This window comes from Balaenoptera physalus (assembly GCF_965194825.1).
Source record: "Balaenoptera physalus genome assembly, chromosome: 9".
Classification (NCBI taxonomy): Eukaryota; Metazoa; Chordata; class Mammalia; order Artiodactyla; family Balaenopteridae; genus Balaenoptera; species Balaenoptera physalus.
The window spans coordinates 44,251,861-44,269,761 of record NC_138888.1 but is presented as its reverse complement, the minus strand read 5'-3'; the positions used below and the strand labels follow the sequence as shown (position 1 = coordinate 44,269,761).

Genomic DNA, 17,901 nt, shown 5'->3' with positions numbered 1-17,901 from the left:
CCACAATGCAAACAAGATATTTTATTGGAATAACTACTAAACAATGGAGTACTAAAGGTATAATTTAGAATTTTAGAAATTAAATTATAAATGGAGTATTTAGAGAATTCAGAGATTCATACGTTGTATTAAAAGTTTAACATCTGAATTTGGAAAATAAAGTAAAATTCCACAATCACTGAAATGCTTACTTCTTCAAGGGATCTTCTCAGCTGTAAAGACTTGAGAAGCTTGTCTCCTGGCCTTGAAAAGAAATTTTTAAAAATATTAATAGTAAGGGAGAAGTCAATTAATTAAAATATGTATTAATTATATAATACAAAAAAATCTGGAATTTTTTCCAAGATAATGAAAATTCCTTAAGGAATATTACAGCTTCAAATTTAGGAAATTAGGAAAAACATTTTTAAAGCCAATCCATTAAAAAATTAAAGAAAATTCCAGATTAAGACAAAACACAAATAATTAAAAAGAAAATATCACCTTTTTTATGGAATAATGAATCAAAAGTAAAAATCCTGGCTCAAAAGTCAGAGAGAGGTAAAAATAGAGAGAAGGAGAGATAGAGACGGGGCTACAAGCAGAGAAACACCACCAAGGTCTCACTTTCCAAGACCAGAAAGATAACAGCTAAATAAAATGTGCAGCTAGACTCCATGATATTAGGTCCGCCAAAAAGTTCACTTGGGCTTTTCCATAACATCTTAACCCCACCTATGATGTCAAAAGTTATCTGTATATTGGTGAACAAGCATCTTGGTATTTTATAACAGTTAAAATTAACCTCTAACTTTATTCAGCCAAATTAATGATAGGGTGAAAAAAATGAATGCAATTTTGGTATTTAAGTCATTGCAATGAAACCTCTAATGTATTGTAATTAAACTGAAGAACCTCTTAAACAGTCCTTGCCTTTATATCCCAAGTTGTGATGCTGAAAAGATTACTCTAGCTCTATCTCTCATTTCAAACAATTTTAGTCCTTTCCCTCATGATCCTATTATTCTTCATAAACGCTCCTTTCTACTGCTCTATCTCTTCTCTCTTTAGAGGGAAACAAATGTGAAGTACTCTAATAGGGACTTTTTTTTTTCTTTAAGATTTGAGAACTGTGTATTTTCTAGACTTGATATGCTACCACATAGCTTCAGTTTATACACGTGGAGGGTTTCCAATTCCTAGGAATTCTTCTATAATGTACTACTCATCACTTAAATATACAAGGGATAAAGAGGTAACTGTACTGAAGTTAATTTCTGGAATTGTATATATCCAAGAAGTAAGTGTATGTGTATGCACAGTTCTCGAATCTTAAAGAAAAAAATGTCCCTATTAGAGTACTTCACTCTCTCAATAGTGTGATATATATATCTCCAATAGTTCATCCAACATATCCAAGTGCCTAACATAGAGCCTCAGGAATCACTAGAATCACATTTAATGAACAGTAATTATGAGACCAATATGAGTTAGAACTCCTTGGATTAAGTTAGCTTCTTCTTACCATATATGTTGTCATTTTTCATTACTCCCCTGACACTAAAAATTAAATTATGTATTATAAAATTAAATATTTTTATGAAGCTCCAAGTAAAATATTTGACAAAATTAGGTACCATTTGAAATTTAAAGAAGTCCATTCCAGAAATTAAATGACATACAAAATATCTTCGCCAACCTAATGTTATAGAATGAGGTGTTAGGAGTTAGCTAAAAATTTTATACTCTGAAGTTCAACCTGTCCAAGCTTCACATAATAAATATTTAGATACTTACAATTTTCTCCTCTGAAGAAAGAACACCCTCTACTGCCACTATCTGGTACTGCTTATGTTTTAAATTCCCCACAAATTTCCGAAGTTGCTTGACACTGCTAGCTTCTGTGTCTTGTTTTAAGAGTTTCTTCATTTCTCGAGAAGGACATCCAGGATCAAATACTAGTAGACATAATGTTCGGTTTTTTCTCTCTTCAATTCCAGCAACTGTTTGACTATGACCTATCAAAAAATCAAATAAGAGCTATATATATATATGTGTGTGTGTGTGTGTGTGTGTGTGTGTGTGCGTGTGTGATATCTACCTATATGTACAGCTATATACAGATGTAAGTTACTATATATACACACGCACATATATATATATATATATATATATATACACACTACATATACTTTCTATATATAGCATGTGTGCACGTGTGTTTAGAATATAAATACAGTCAGTCCCTCTGACATATAGGCTATCTGAGTTCTTTCAGTTCTAAGACACGAGAGTTTAGTTCTACTTCCTAACCTTCAGTTTTCTTTGTTCACTTTTAGTTTTCTAAAGGCTTCATGGCAAAAAATTCTACTTTCACTATGCCATATATTTTAGTTTTTCTTTCCTAATCCCATAGTCCTTCTTATTCAAATTATCTCAGATGAATGGATTTGAAATTTACCTACTGAAGAACAAAAATTCTCATGGTTCCAAAAGGTAAACAAAAGTCAATTTACATATACTAGAACTTCAATGGGAAGGGCTAAAACTTTCTAGCTTGTATCCTAAACAATGAAATTCCTAATATTTACTTCTCCTTCCTCCTGTCAATCCAAATCATCCATTCGACAAATTTTATGAAATATCCATATGCCAGGCACTATTCCATGCAGTTAGCGATACAAAAGCACACAAAACAAACACTTCTGCCTTCATGGAGCTTATATTCTAACAGGAAGTAGTTCTCCATAAGCAAGGTAAATAGGTAAAGTTTATATATATCATGTTTGATAAAGAAAAATAAAGCAGGGAAGAGGGATAGGAAATGCCATTGTTGGAGGTGGGTAGAATAACAAGATGAAATTTTTAAAAAGATGGCCAGGGAAGGCCTCACTGAAGTGAGGTAAAGCCTTGGAAAATGTAAAGGATGAACAATAAAGGGAGAGTGAACCAGGTGGCCCTGAAAATACCAAGGATATCATCCACTACTGGAATGTATTATGATGACAATATAGCTCTAAAAATCAGAGTAATGTCACAATACTCCTCTCCTCCCATTATCAGAATCTTAACGTATCCTAAAGCAAAAGCCAATTACTTGTCTTATAAAAATAAATTGTCTTGTAAGTTATACTTAGTATCTGTAAGTTATACTAACCTTGATACTGAAGATAGATAGGAGGTTTAGATGTACACACTACTTTTGGACTCCCTTCTCTCTCTGAAGAATAGTAGCTCAATATCCATTCGAATAAGCGAGGGTGTGTACCCAAAGGGCCAGTTGACTTGTGAAAGTCAATAATACGACACCTATAAAAAAAATTGACAAAATGGATTATTTAGAAAACATTAAAAAATTTTTTTCATCAATGGAGTTATAAAATACAAAAACTTCTTAATTTAGAATTAATTTTATTTCATCATTTTCTTAAGAAGAAATAAAAATTTTATTGTTTATCTGAAAACTGTTATTTTATGAGGAAATTATTTAAATAACTTTTAAGGTTGATGACAGATACAAAAGTTACAAAAATTTTCTGACATATAAAACTTCCATTAGTAGTAAATGAGGATCATACTTGATTTTTAAAAGTCTACATATAACCTGAGACATAGGAACTTTTACTCCAAAGTCTCTAAACCTGATGATCAATTAGAAGCCGACCTCTAATTATAATTCCTCAACAGCCATTTGAAGCTATCAAAAATATCCTAAATATTTTTCCTGTCAGTTCTCTCAAATTTCAATAATAGACAAGAAAAGAATACCTGTAAAGATCATAAAAAACCTGTATGTACCCCCATCTATACATCTATCTATCTCCTATTTGGCAACAGACCATGGTGGTATTGTTTCCTCAAGAGGAAGTCAACCATGAATAAACCAAACTATTTTAACCAGGAGCACTATTTACACTTCTCAACAACTATTTTTAAAAAGGTCAAATATAAGGAAAAGCAATTAAAAGCTTTATTTTCACTTTAAAGTATAGCACAGATATCCTATCCTTGTCTCTCTTGGCCATAAAGTTTCCAAATACACCAAGTTTAATGTTGATAACTTTCAACTGATTAGTACTGAGCTTTAAATGTTGAAATGAACTTCTGGAAAAACTATCAAAAAGAACAGTGCTTTTGAGTTAGCAGTTGACTGCAGGCTTAGATTTAGAATGTGAATAGTATCCTACAGACTATAATTCACAGAGAGCAAAAGAAAGACATTTAAATAACTAGTAAGCAAATTCAGGGTATAGTAATAAAAAGGCTTTACAAAAAACTAAACTATTTCAGGTGCCAAGAAAATAGCTGGATTCATCAGGTACTTAAAAAAAAATTTTTCCTTTCCTTAGAAATTACTTAAAAGCTCAAAACATGATATAGTATATATAATCTGAAGGTGTGAACAGACTGGCAAAAAGGAAAAGAAAACAAGAAAAAATAAATTTAGAGGGCATTAAAATAGTCCTTTCAATTTAATAATTCGAGAAAGTTATTATACACACATTCGTTTTTCTATTTAAAATTTAAGAAATATTTTTACTTCTGAATCAATTAACATGATAGAAATGATGTAAAACACTGGTTAAATTACTTAGAAACAAACATAAAAGGAAATATAGAGTCATGAAGCTTAAGGCAAACTTTCCATAAAAGATGATCATAAGCATCTATCTCCGATGCCTCTTGAAAGCCCAGGTCCGCCAATCAGCTTTTTAGTGCCTCATTCTTCACTTTAGGAACAGACAGCTAAGGATTTTTAATTAATTAATTAATTAATTTATGACTGTGTTTGGGTCTTCGTTTCTGTGCATAGGCTTTCTCTAGTTGTGGCAAGCGGAGGCCACTCTTCATCGCGGTGAGCGGGCCTCTCACTATCGCGGCCTCTCTTGTTGCGGAGCACAGGCTCCAGACGCGCAGGCTCTGTAATTGTGGCTCACGGGCCCAGTTGCTCCGCGGCATGTGGGATCTTCCCAGACCAGGGCTCGAACCCATGTCCCCTGCATTGGCAGGCAGACTCTCAACCACTGCGCCACCAGGGAAGCCCAGGATTTTTAAAAGTTAGAAGAAAGCCTTCCAAATGGAAAAGACTAAAATAAATAGACATGAAAACAATTTAACATGGAGGATACAGAAAAATGCAAGGAATAGAAAAAAAAGAAAATGTTGGAAAAAAAGTTTACAACCATAAAAGAATACGATGCTATGAAATTACCCCTTAAAATTAAAAAGATGATTGTTAAATTGTTAAAATTGTTGGGAGGTAACGTTGAGTAAATTTAGATAGTAAAACAAAATCAAAGAAAGTCAAAGAAGTTCAGTGGCCAACTAACAGGAGTTCCAGAAAGAAAAATAAAGAAAATGGAGGGATCATAATTATCAAACAACAGTTAACCCCTAAGCTCTGACTACATGCCAGTCATAGTCCTAAGGACATTATTATCTCATTTAATCATCACTACAAGTCTATGAAGCAGTAACTATTTACATGTTCTTTTATCAATGGTGGGACTAGGACAAGTTAAGTCATAGAGCTAGTAGGCAGAAAGCTAGAATCAATTGTAGGCAATCTTACTTCAAAAAGTGTAAGCTCTTAACCACTATACTGAGATCTTATAGCCTACAATTCCAGATTCAAAAGGAAAAACAAATGCCCAACACAATGAATCAAAGCCCCACATCCAATGGTGAAATTTCATAGCATCGGGGCTAAGAAAAGAAAAACTTCCAGAGGAAATAAATAGGTTATACACAAAGGAACAAAAATCAGATGGCAGCTTACCTTCTCTTTAGTAATACTGATTGCTAGAAGTCAACAGAGTAACAACTTGATCTGATTTGAAAATGATTTTGAGTTAAGAATAATACAGCCACACAAACTATCACTTACGTAATAAGACTAGGTACCCTTTCTTAGGAAGTGTTCAAGCAAAAGAGAGTAATCCAAAAAAGAGAAAGACATGGAATCCAGGAAAAATCCAGGATCCAATTCAAGAAAACAGTGAAGAAATGCAACATGATTAGAGCTGTGGAAGGGATCTAGAAGGCAAATAATCCAGACTAGAGCAGAGGAAAGATGGCTTCAAGAAAAAGGTGTCCAGGAATAAGGAGCGCCTCAGATTTCATGATAAGTGGAGTTTTTGGAAAAATTTGACCATGATGCAGCCAAACTGTAAAACGGAAAAGGAAAGGCAATTCTTAACTCAAAGAAAATTTTAAAAAGCTTTTCAGGAAAGATATAAAATCAGCAATGAGTAATATTTACACAGTCATGATGTAAACTCTGACTTTAACTTAATAAAAACTGAGATTTAACCATATTATAAAAATTGAGGGGAAACAGACGGGAGATATAAGGAGAATGCAGTAGACAATGTTTAAAAGTGACAAACCAAGAAAAAGCCTTGAAAGCATATTACTTAAAAACAATGGAAGTGACAGCTGCCTCTGAGAGACAGGACTTGAGAATAGAGAAGAGCATGAAATGGGGAATGAGTTGCTGGTTTTCATTGTAAGTCTTTCATTTTAATGCTACTTAAATTTTATTTTTTAACTATCCCTTTGATAAAAAAAAAACACAATAACAAAAATTTCCCAGATATGACAATAACATTAACTTGGTTTTTTAGGTACATACTTTATCCTTAGGGAGGTCAGAAGTGTATATACTTCACATGCTCCAATCCAGGCCTTTGTTCCCTGTAACCTGTTATTAAGTTGAGAGGCACCCTGGGGATCAAAACCTTCCTTCCATGCATCTTCAATCATAGACTGAATTTTTGGAATGCAAGGAACTGACATGCCTAAAATCATACAAAGCAAATATGTAATATGACAGTTAGTACTGAATAATATCATTTAGCAGTACACCATACATTCTACAGGAACCTACAGTTTTTAAGCCATTATTTCTGACATCTTCTACTGTATCATTTTCTCTTCCTTCAACCAGAATTCAGGCTTTTAATGTAAATATCCACTAAAATACATCTTTATTAAAGCTATTAATTGTGCCTACTATATATTAATTCATTGCACATCAAATGTACTTTATCAGATGATAAGTTCAGGGTACCGTATTTCACATACCTTTCAAGCAATCATCATATGCATCATTTTGCAATAATGATGAAAGCAGCATTTGGAAATTTCTGTAACCACAACCCCAGCCTTTGTCACCAAAAGATGAATGAAAGTGATCCACTACTGTAGAAAGCCACACACGCCTCACATCTGTGGCAGCATTCTGATAATACCTATAAAGTGCTTCCATAATTCCTAAAGTGGAAAAGAGATTTAGAAGGTTTAGCGGGATATCATCTTTCTATGGCTGTCTCATATATTTCTAATATCAATCTCTTTCTCAAGGGCCACATCTAAATCCTGTCAATTCCATCTTTATCTTTTTACTGACATAATCTTGGTTATTTTCCTTCTTATTTACTACTATGTGAGTTTCCTAATACTAGCATGTTACTTATTATGCTGAATTGAAACTGTTTGCTTCCTTTACTTCTGCATCTGCAGGGCCAGCACATAAAAGTACACTGCTGAATGAATGTTCTTGTCCCCCCATTTTATTATACATTCTGCTGGACATCATTCTTTCTGAAGCTCAGTCCTAGTCAATTTGCTCCCAATTTAAAAACTTCAATAGCTTCCTATTACCCATGGAATAGTTTTAATCCATGGTATATGAAGCCCACAGCAAGCTATCCTCTAACTTACCTTTATTTCAAACCACTCTTCTTGCCGTAATTTTGGCTGTGGCCTAACTGAACACATTAAACATGATTTTGACCATGGAGTTTTCATTCAAGTACAATATTTACTAAGCACTTTTTATATACTTAGCACTATGCTAAGCATTGAGGATACAAAATATTATGACAATATTCCTTAAAATCTCCTGGACCCAGATTATAATAAGTGCTATAGTATGAATAACAAGGTGTTAGGACAGGGTACATCTGATTCTATCCCTTTCCTCCTTCTAGTAACTCTCCCTATATTTCAAAATCCTACTGATACTTTCAGAAGCAAATGCTACAGTCTTCGTAAACACTTTTCCTGATTCCATAACCCCAAACAAAAAGGTCCTCTTTTTCTGAACAATCACTACATTTTACTTGTTGTGCCTCCTAGGTACTGGTCATATTCTGTCATGGCAGAATACTACAGTTCTTTGTGTATACTTTACAGACTCTGGGAAGCTTACTGGCAGGAAAATCTTATTTGGATAGCCCATACTTTCTCACATAGAACATGGCGCCAAAAAGGCAATCACTAAATGCTTAACTTGAATGAAGAGTATCCTTTAGGAAAATGGGTTTTTGTCTTTAAGAAGGCAGAGTCAACAAGTCAAAACAATTAAAGGAACCAAGAGTTGTAGCTGTGTCTACACTATGAAGCACAGAAATATAGACCATTATAACCATTTCCAGGTAACTTAAAAAGATTAGACTCATGGTCAAGAAAAAGAACAATTAAAATGCTATATAACTGAGTACTAAATGTTGTAGCATGGAATGGGTACTCTAGGAATTCAGAGAAATTAATGTGAGATTCAGTATCACAGACTTTGATAAAGAGATCAAGATTTGAGAGACATTTAAGAATGAGGTGGAGTAATAGAAAAATAGAAAAAAAAAAGTAATGTACATTCTAATATACTTTGGCATAGTTATTACTAACTCAATGGTGCCTCATTGTATAGGTAATACTGTCCTAGTAACCACATATCACTTGCTTTTAAAGGAAAATTTCCTCATAATTAAAGTTTTTTATTTCTTAGCACCAAAATATCTTTAGATATTTTCCAAGATGAATCTACCTTCTGTTAAATTATATTCTATTCTATATAGAATACAGAATGTTAAAATAATGAGACTCTTCAAATGAGAGCAGCTTCAATTAACATCTGCATAACTAACAAAAAATAAAAATTTTATTTGGAACTCTGGATTTCCTGGATCTGGATTTCTTTTTCCTTCCCAAGGTTAGGAAAGTTTTCAGAGAGCCAGTGTCTCCTGGAGGGGAGCCTTACACATGGCTGGTGTCCTGGTTTTTACGCCTGGTACCCCAGCTTTCACAGCTGCCACCCTGAGGGCCTGATTCTGGTGGCCAGGAGGGCTTGCATTCCTGGGTCTCACAGGACTATGGCAATCGGGAAGACGACTCTCAGAAGGCCGCCACCTCCAGGGCACCTGCACAGACAAAAAACTGAGGCATATCCCCAAGTCCTTCTCTGAAGGCAGCCTCTTTCTTTGTCTTAGAGCTTCAGCCTGGGGGGCAAGCTTCAGGATTGGCACTATCTAGTGGACTAGGGAGCTGCTCTCAAGGAACGAAGGCTGTGGATGCCCCCTTGGCATTCTCCCTCTGCCTTACTCCAGCTTACCAGTAACTTCCAGAAAAGAGCCCATACACTTGTGTGCAACCCTGATTTTTGCGATTGTCACCGAGGGGACACTGCCATATCACCTGGTCAGCAGGCCTTATACTAGCAGTCCAACAGGACTGTATATATTTGCATACTTTTGAAAGCTGTTGCAGCCACTATTGAAAACAGTATGGAGGTTCCTCAAAAAAATAAAACTAGAACTACCATATGATCCAGCAATTTCACTACCATATGACACAGCAAGCCAATTTGTTATCAGAAGAAAACAAAAACACTAACTTGAAAAGATATATGCACCCCCCATGTTCACTGCATAATGGTTTGTAATAGGCAAGATATAGACCCTAAGTGTCCACTGAAGGATGAATGGATAAAGAAATTGTGGTACACATACATACATGCAAAGGAATGCTACTCAGCCATAAAAGAGAATGAAATTTCACCATCTGCAACAACATGGACGGACCTGGAGGGTAATAACGCTTAGTAAAATAAGTCAGACAGAGAAAGACAAATACTGTATGTTATCACTTATATGAGGGATCTAAAAAATAAAACCAATGAATATAACAAAACAGAAACAGACTCACATATATAGAGAACAAATCAGTGGTTAACCAGTGGGGAGAGAGAAGGAAGAAGGGGCAAGATAGGGGTAGGGGGTTAAGAAGTACAAACTACTATGCATAAAATAAATAAGCTACAAGGATATATTGTACAGCACAAGGAATATAGCCAATATTTTATAATAACTTTAAATAGAGTATAATCTAAAAAGTACTGAATCACTATGTTGTATACCTGAAACTAATATAATATTGTAAACCAACTATAACCCCTCAAAAAAAAGAATAAAAAAAATGAATGTAACAACAACAACAAAAAAAACAAAATGAGAAGAGATAACACACACACACACATACATACATACAATGGAATATTATTTAGCCACAGAACAGAATGAAATCTTGCCATTTATAACAGTGGAGGGACCTTAAGGGCATTATGCTAAGTGAAGTAAGTCAGACAGGGAAAGACAAATACTGCATGATCTCTCTTACATGTGGAATCTAAAAACACAACAACAAAATAACAACCACCACAACAACAAAAACAAGCTCATGGATACAGGGAACAGACTGGTCTTTGCCAGAGGCAGGATGTGGGGGGGTGGGAGAAATGAGTGAAGGGAGTAAAAAAAAAAATCTTTAGCACCAAATCGATTACTTCTAAATTTCAAGGTAGCTTATAAAAAGGACACAGTATGTTACAGGGCAGTGTTCTTCAATCTTTTACAGATATATTTATTTTAAATTATACATACACTACTATACTCTCCAGTAACTCTAAAACATATGCATAAACAGAAATTAAAGGATATCATAAATTAAAGACAAGTAGAAGTTCTAATATTTTCTTCCTATATACCCTAATGCATCATATTACACATTTGCTGGGAAGTCCTATCCTGTATGGAAACTTCCTGCAGGGAGACCCTTGAAGTATAAAGACAGCCTTCAGAAACAGACCTATGGATATATGAAAATATGACATATGTGTTACAAATACATGGAGACAGTACAGATTTGCTAAATGGTACTGAGATAAACAAGCAATAACAACTTAGTAATTTAAGTATCACTATAAATAAGGGGAAAAATTAGATCCATACCTTCTCTTTCTCTCACTCCCCTTTTTCCCTCCTTCCCTCTCTCTCACACAGACATATGCACAAATAAATTCCAAGTCGATTAAAAGTCAAAATATGGAAAGCAAGGTATAATTTTTTTTTTTAGTAATGGCTACTTTATTTTATTTTATATTTTTGGCAGCGCCACTTGCGGGATCTTAGTTCCCCAACCAGGGATCAAACTTGTGCCCCCTGCAGTGGAAGTGCGGAGTCCTAACCACTGGACAGCCAGGGAATTCCTGAATATGAAAAGCAGGCATAAATTTTTCTTTTGTTTTGTTCTGTTTTTTTAAATTTTAGTTTATTTTATTGAAGTATAGTTGATTTACAATGTGTTAATTTCTACTGTACAGCAAAGTGACTCAGTTATACATATAATATTCTTTTTCATATTATGGTTTATCACAGTGAGTTGATTTTTATGTGATATAATTACTTCCAGCTGGCATAATACCATGATCTATGTGAAGGAATTATCTTTTTTAAAAAATATACACTTTTTTTTTAACTTTTTATTTTATATTGGAGTATAGCTGATTAACAATGTTGTGATAGTTTCAGGTGTACAGCAAAGAGATTCAGTTATACATATACATGTATCTATTCTTTTTCAAATTCTTTTCCCATTTAGGTTGTTACATAATATTGAGCAGAGCTCCCTGTGCTATACAGTAGGTCCTTGTTGGTTATCCATTTTAAGGGTATAAATATTTAAAGACAATATAAAGGGATATGTTTATGATCTCAAAGATGGGGGAGTTTCTTAAACAAGACACTTAGAATACAAATAAAGGGAAAGATTGAGAAATTCGATTATATTCAAATTTAAAATTCTGTCTAATTGAAGACACCATGTACAAAATTTAAAGGCAAATTATAGATTTGAAGAAGATATTTGCTCCTCATATAATCAATGAAGAATTAGTATCTTGAATACTTAATGGACTTCCAAAAATCAATAAGAAAAGGACAAACAACCCAACAGAGAAGGGAAAAAGGAAGGGACTAAGTTATTTACAGAAGAAACTAACTCAGGAGTAATCCGAAAAATACAATTACGAGATGTATCCTCCTCTCATGCTCTATTAAGTGGCAAAAATTAAAAAGTGTCATGATACAAAGTATAAGTCAGAACACACTGATGCTAATGTAGATTACAACCATTTTAGAAAACAACTCCATAATACCCTTAACAAAGTTAATTATGCAAATACCCTTTAATCTAGTATTTCCAGTCTGGATGTTAGAGAAACTCTTGAGGGGGAAACCTGTTCACAATTTGTAAGAATAAAACACTGGAAACAACCTAAGTAATACAAGGAAATTCTATACAGCAATCAAAATGAATGAAGTACAGTTATAAGAATCAATATACTTAAGCAAATCCAATTAAAGCATACATATTGTATACCAATTTACATGTAGTTTAAAATATAAAAGATTATGTATTATTATGGAAACCTACATATAAGATAAAATTATTAAAACATATATGAGACTGATAAATACCAAATTCAGGATAATGATTCCCTTTGTGGAGGAGGAGAAATCAGAATGAATGAGGGGTATGCAAGGGGTTTAATATACATATGAAAGGGTTTACTGCTTTAAAACATTAAATTTCATAAAAACTCGGTGGTGGGAACAAAGCTGTTTCCATATAATTTGGGTTTTTTTTTTTAAACTATACTAACAGATATGTTTAAAAAAAATGTTAAAAAAAATCAGGAAAAATGGCATTCTTTGGAATAAGGCAGATCTGATTGTGAATACCAGCTGGGCCAATAACTAGCTATGTAACCTTACCTTGGGAAAGTAATTTAACCTAAGTCACAATGACCTCATCCAGAAAAATCTAAAAGTACACAAGATTTTTCTTTTGAGAGTTACATGATACAATATATATGAAGGTCTTAGTATCCAGAACTGTACTGAACAATACGGTAGAAACTATTTACATGTGGCTATTTGAACACCTGAAGTGTGGCTTGTCCAAACTGAGATGCTCTGCAAAGTAAAATACACATTGGATTTTGAAGAATTGCAAAATATCCCATTAATAGTTTTTAATACCGATTACATGTTGACGTATTATGGACACGCTGGAAAAATATTAAAATTAATTTCATCTAGTCCTTTTTACTTTTTCTAATGTGACTACTGGAAATTTAAAATTATTTATGTGGTTCACATTCTACTAGACAGCAATTGTCTAGAACATAGTAAGCACTTAATAAAAACTTTTCTAAAAGGTTTGTTTTCAAATGTCAAATAAATTGACACAATATAAAAGTGAATTATTTTTAAGTGAATTATTTACTGTAAAAATAAAAGTTCAGGAGTTTTAAAACAACAAACAAAAAATTACTTGAACACACAGTCTCACCTAAAACTATATAAACTATGGGTTATGAAAATTAAGCAAAATTCAAATTCTGATTATTACTTCAGTGATGTATGGAATATTAAAACCATGATTTGGATGTTTAAATACTCACCAGAAGTTTTTGTTTTTTCATCATCAATACCAACAGCTAGTGATTCCATCATATCAGCTTTTCTTCTATGAAATTCAGATGGATGCATTCTTCCCCTATTTACTTCTATCTTCATATTTCGTAGCTGCTGTTGTTTGTACCCTCCAGAATTATTTAAACCATACTGTCTCTATTGAACATAAAAACAAATGACTTAATTTTTATGTCCCTTTACATCAATGAGGATGGAAACGTCCCACTATTTTTTATATCTGGAAATATATTTTGAAACATTCTGGTTTATAGACTTTTATACAAGTCAACTTAAAGATTTTTGTGAAAAATAAATCACACACACAAAAATCTCTAAGTTAATAGCCTTTCTCTACAAACAACCATCATGGCAAGAGACTTGTTTTCCTTGTAGTAGGGAAAGTAGAGAATTCTGTCTTCCTACTAATGGTACGGTGAAAGGCAGATGAGTTCTGACCATACTGATGATTTTTTCAAGACAACCTGTCAGAACTTGTTATTTGGTTCCTAGGCTAGCCTACAAAGGCCTACTTAATCCATAATTCATTCAGGTATTCATTCTATGTAGTGAATGAACTACGTTTTTGCACACTGACAATAATATGTTAAAACAGCCCCTACGGGAAACATTTCTGAGATCTGAACAAGTAACCTGCAAACTTACATAATAAACTCCCTTAAACACTGAAAACTTTTTGTATTGATAATGTTTCAAAATTATATAAGGCAAAGACGACTTAGGAAAAAGCCAACTTTCTTTTCTCCTCTGAATCCTGGTGGGAAAATAATTTTGCAAATAAATGAATCATGAATGAGAAAAATAGCCTAAATTAGATATTCCAAAGGAAGAATAGCCATGTCTAAGATACTGGAGAAAAAAAAGTCAGAGGTCAAATAAGTTCAGGAAGATTATGATATGTACAATGCATATTAGTATATTAAAGGCTTTGAGAAGACCCCAAGTACACAAACCTGTTTAACTGGACACTTTCAAACCTATTCGATCATAAACCCTTTTTACTCATACATTACCCTATTAGCACATAGAAAAAGAACACTTAAAAACTTCTATGAGCATTATCAGCACAGATGACATCATAGTCTACAGCAAATTAGGTCTGAAAAAAGTAGAAAAAGCTGTTAAAATTTTTAATGCATTAAAAATATAATAGATGCTACCAGTTTAGTTCAACAGATACCACCACTCACCTAAAATAAATGAAGTCTCAAACATCATCAAAAAGCATTTTCCATTAAAAATGGTTCTTTCTAAATGCCTGAATTGCAATCACTAAAAGAATTTAAGACTCAGGAGACATTAATTCTAAGTTTCTGTTTTAAGTACCTATAAAGACACTTAAAATTCTGAGTCTCAATTTCCTAATTTTCCCCATCGACATAGGTTTATATTCAGGCTTTACCATTTAATACTGCCAAACCCTGAGCAAGTTAAGCTACTTAAGTACTTCGTGTCTCCATTTCTTCATCTGCTGTTAAACAAAAAGGTCTAAAATAACTTCATGGAGCAGTGAAGATTTTAAGATACTTTATACGAAGTGTTCACCCCAGTACATGACCAGAATGAGTACTTATAAATGGTGGCTGTTATGAACTATAAAAAATATATGTAAAAAAAAATTTTGCATAATAGAGACAAAAATAATAGGCTGAAGGCTTGATAGCATGTTTGAAAAATAAGAACTCTAACCAAACCAAAATAATATAATTGCTATTAATCTTTGTACCTGCAGCTTCTGAAATTCTTCCACTTCTTGTCTTGATTCTTCAGATCTCCTCTTTCTGTCTTCTTCTTGTTGAAGCTGTTGAGCCAATTCTAGATCTCTAGAACACTGGACTCTATCCATACCTATTATACATTTTTAATGTTTAGAATAAAATAACTACTGAAATAAAGGCTCACTTATATGTTAATACATATTTTTTAAAAGGAGTAAATGCTATTATTTTGCCATTTATTCATGACTATGATGTCACAGAAACACTGAGAACAAATCTAGCAGAACTTGAACTGCTTCTGTAAGGGTATAACCTCCACTTAAATCGCTAATACTCGCTGAGTGTTTAGGCTGTGACAGGCACTTCTCATTAATTGTCTCATTTGGATCCTCATAACAACCTTAGGAAGTTAGGTATTATTATCTCCAAAGGAAACCAGAACTTAGAGAAATTAAGTAGCACCCTTGAGTAGTGCCCCTCATTAACACAAATAAGGCAGATTGGTTTTCAAAAGAAATACTAGGGGGGGAAAAGGAAATAATAAAGAGGGTAAAAAATATAAGTTTGCAAAGTACAGATATTAGATCGTAACTTAATTACAGTCTGACCCCCAAGCAAGTAGTACAACTATGGAACCTCTTGCCCTTTTTCCTCTCTACCCAGTGTCCCACAGATCCATTAGTGAGTGTCTTCTGGCCAGCATCTCCTTGACTTCCCAATTTGATGGTTTAATTATGTATTTGAATATTCTTTCTTTCCTTTCAAATCTCTCAGCCTCTGCTACACCTTCCTAATTGGTTCCTACTTCCACCGGTAGAAATATGCATTCAAAACTGATTCTTAGCATACTTCTGCAGCTATCAACAGTGATTCACTCAGACCATATCTTTCTCTCATTACCCACTACAGGATTACAGAATAATTTATGTACCCATACAAAGCTTATCATAAACAAAGTAAGAACTATCAGACTCTCAACTTCAGAGATTTATTCTTCCACAGTAATTAGTAAAGAACCACCACAGTAGAGAACTGTTCCATCTTTACTCCAGTAATTCTCATGTTCGTATTAGGCTGAGTGAGCAGGTAATGCTATCCCTGGACATCACTAAGTGGTACTAGGATCACTGACAATGAACACTAAAAACCCCTGCATTAACAGGAGATGTCTATGTACCTTAAGAAACTGAAATCCAGTGGAACACAATTGGTTTCTCTTTAGGTCTACATTACATTTTGTTTCAATGGAATTGTGAAAATCATATAGGATCTTTCCACTTCTAAGGTACCCCCATGATTAATTAATCAATGCCACTATTTAAAAAAAATAGGGGACAGAGGAAAACTTTAGTATCTCTTATAAAACTAGTAGGTGGTAATAAAGAAACTAGAAGAGTACCTGAAAATGCATTTGAAAAACTTTTAAGTCTCATAGTTCATATTCTTTTTAAAATTATATGTGCCATATGGCAGCTTCTTAGTTCATAAACAATTTTTACTGACAAGATGCTAAATTCAACTACTTCCAGCTGCTGAAAGAATGGCCTCAACTTATAAATCAAAAAGATTTAAAAAATTGTACAATATTTCACTGTCTTCTAAATACTGATGTTCTAGGTCCAAACCCTGGATTCACACCCCCTAGTTCAGTTGTTGGTCACAATAGTTCATCCTTTATAACTTTTCTGTGAAAAAACTTCTTAAAAAAGTTGGGCTTCCCTGGTGGCGCGGTGGTTAAGAATCCGCCTGCCAGTGCAGGGAACAGGGGTTTGAGCCCTGGTCCGGGAAGATCCCACATGCCGCAGAGCAACTAAGCCCGTGTGACACAACTACTGAGCCTGCGCTCTAGAGCCCACGAGCCACAACTACTGAAGCCCGCGCGCCTAGAGCCCGTGCTCTGCAACGAGAAGCCACCTCAATGAGAAGCCCGCGCACCGCAACGAGGAGTAGCCCCTGCTCTCCGCAACTAGAGAAAGCCCACGTGCAGCAACGAAGACCCATCCAAAAATAAAATAAATAAATTAAAAAAAAAAAAAAACAGTTGAAGCATTATTAGAATTTTTTAAGGGACAGATTTATTTTTAACCAGTGTGGCTTTTTTTTCCCTCTATAACACTAATCTAAAAAGTAGATAGTATCCTAGGAAATAGAAATTAAATCATGACATTCTTATCTTTAATAGGCATACCTTGTCCAAAGCTGCTTTCTTCCAAATGCAAGTCAACATGTTCCTGGAGAATATGGTAATTTGTACAGATGAGCCCACATATAGGGCAGTCATAGAGTGGTTGATTACAATCTGTATTAGAGATATAATTTAGTTGGTTTGATTTTTAAAACCTTTAAAATTTTCACCCCAAGTCAAAGACTCTACTACCCACTAACTTTATTAAATAAGTAAAAGCTCTTTGTAGTTGGATTTAAAGCAATTTTTCTACTTCTAGGGTCAAGATGAAAGCCTGAGCATAAGCACGAACTTCTTACAATAAAAGAAAATATTAATAATAAACATTTAGCTCTGTAGTCAAAACAAGAAAAGAAAAGTAAAAAGGAAAATCAAATGGTAAGTAGAGGCCAGTTCAGATATG

The 17,901-nt window shown here is 33.9% G+C and overlaps 1 protein-coding gene across 12 annotated transcripts in view; it reads right to left on the bottom strand.

Moving 5' to 3' along the window:
• The window catches only part of ZUP1 (zinc finger containing ubiquitin peptidase 1), a 54,656-nt gene that overhangs the window by 32,315 nt on the left and 4,440 nt on the right, over positions 1-17,901 (bottom strand). For 7 of the 12 annotated variants that reach the window (XR_014267508.1, XR_014267509.1, XR_014267510.1 and 4 more), the window contains exons 3-10: positions 17,502-17,612; positions 15,322-15,443; positions 13,565-13,733; positions 7,066-7,254; positions 6,614-6,779; positions 3,137-3,288; positions 1,777-1,997; positions 192-243 (exon numbers count right to left, since the gene is read on the bottom strand). Coding sequence is in view for 6 of the 12 variants with exons in the window: in XM_082475263.1 (XP_082331389.1) it covers positions 196-243; positions 1,777-1,997; positions 3,137-3,288; positions 6,614-6,779; positions 7,066-7,254; positions 13,565-13,733; positions 15,322-15,443; positions 17,502-17,612 (1,178 nt within the window). In the remaining 6 variants the exon portion in view is untranslated. Of the gene's footprint in view, position 1; positions 244-1,776; positions 1,998-3,136; positions 3,289-6,613; positions 6,780-7,065; positions 7,255-13,564; positions 13,734-15,321; positions 15,444-17,501; positions 17,613-17,901 lie in introns of those variants that run through there. The other 5 variants (XM_082475261.1, XM_082475259.1, XM_082475264.1 and 2 more) reach the window with 1 other exon arrangement.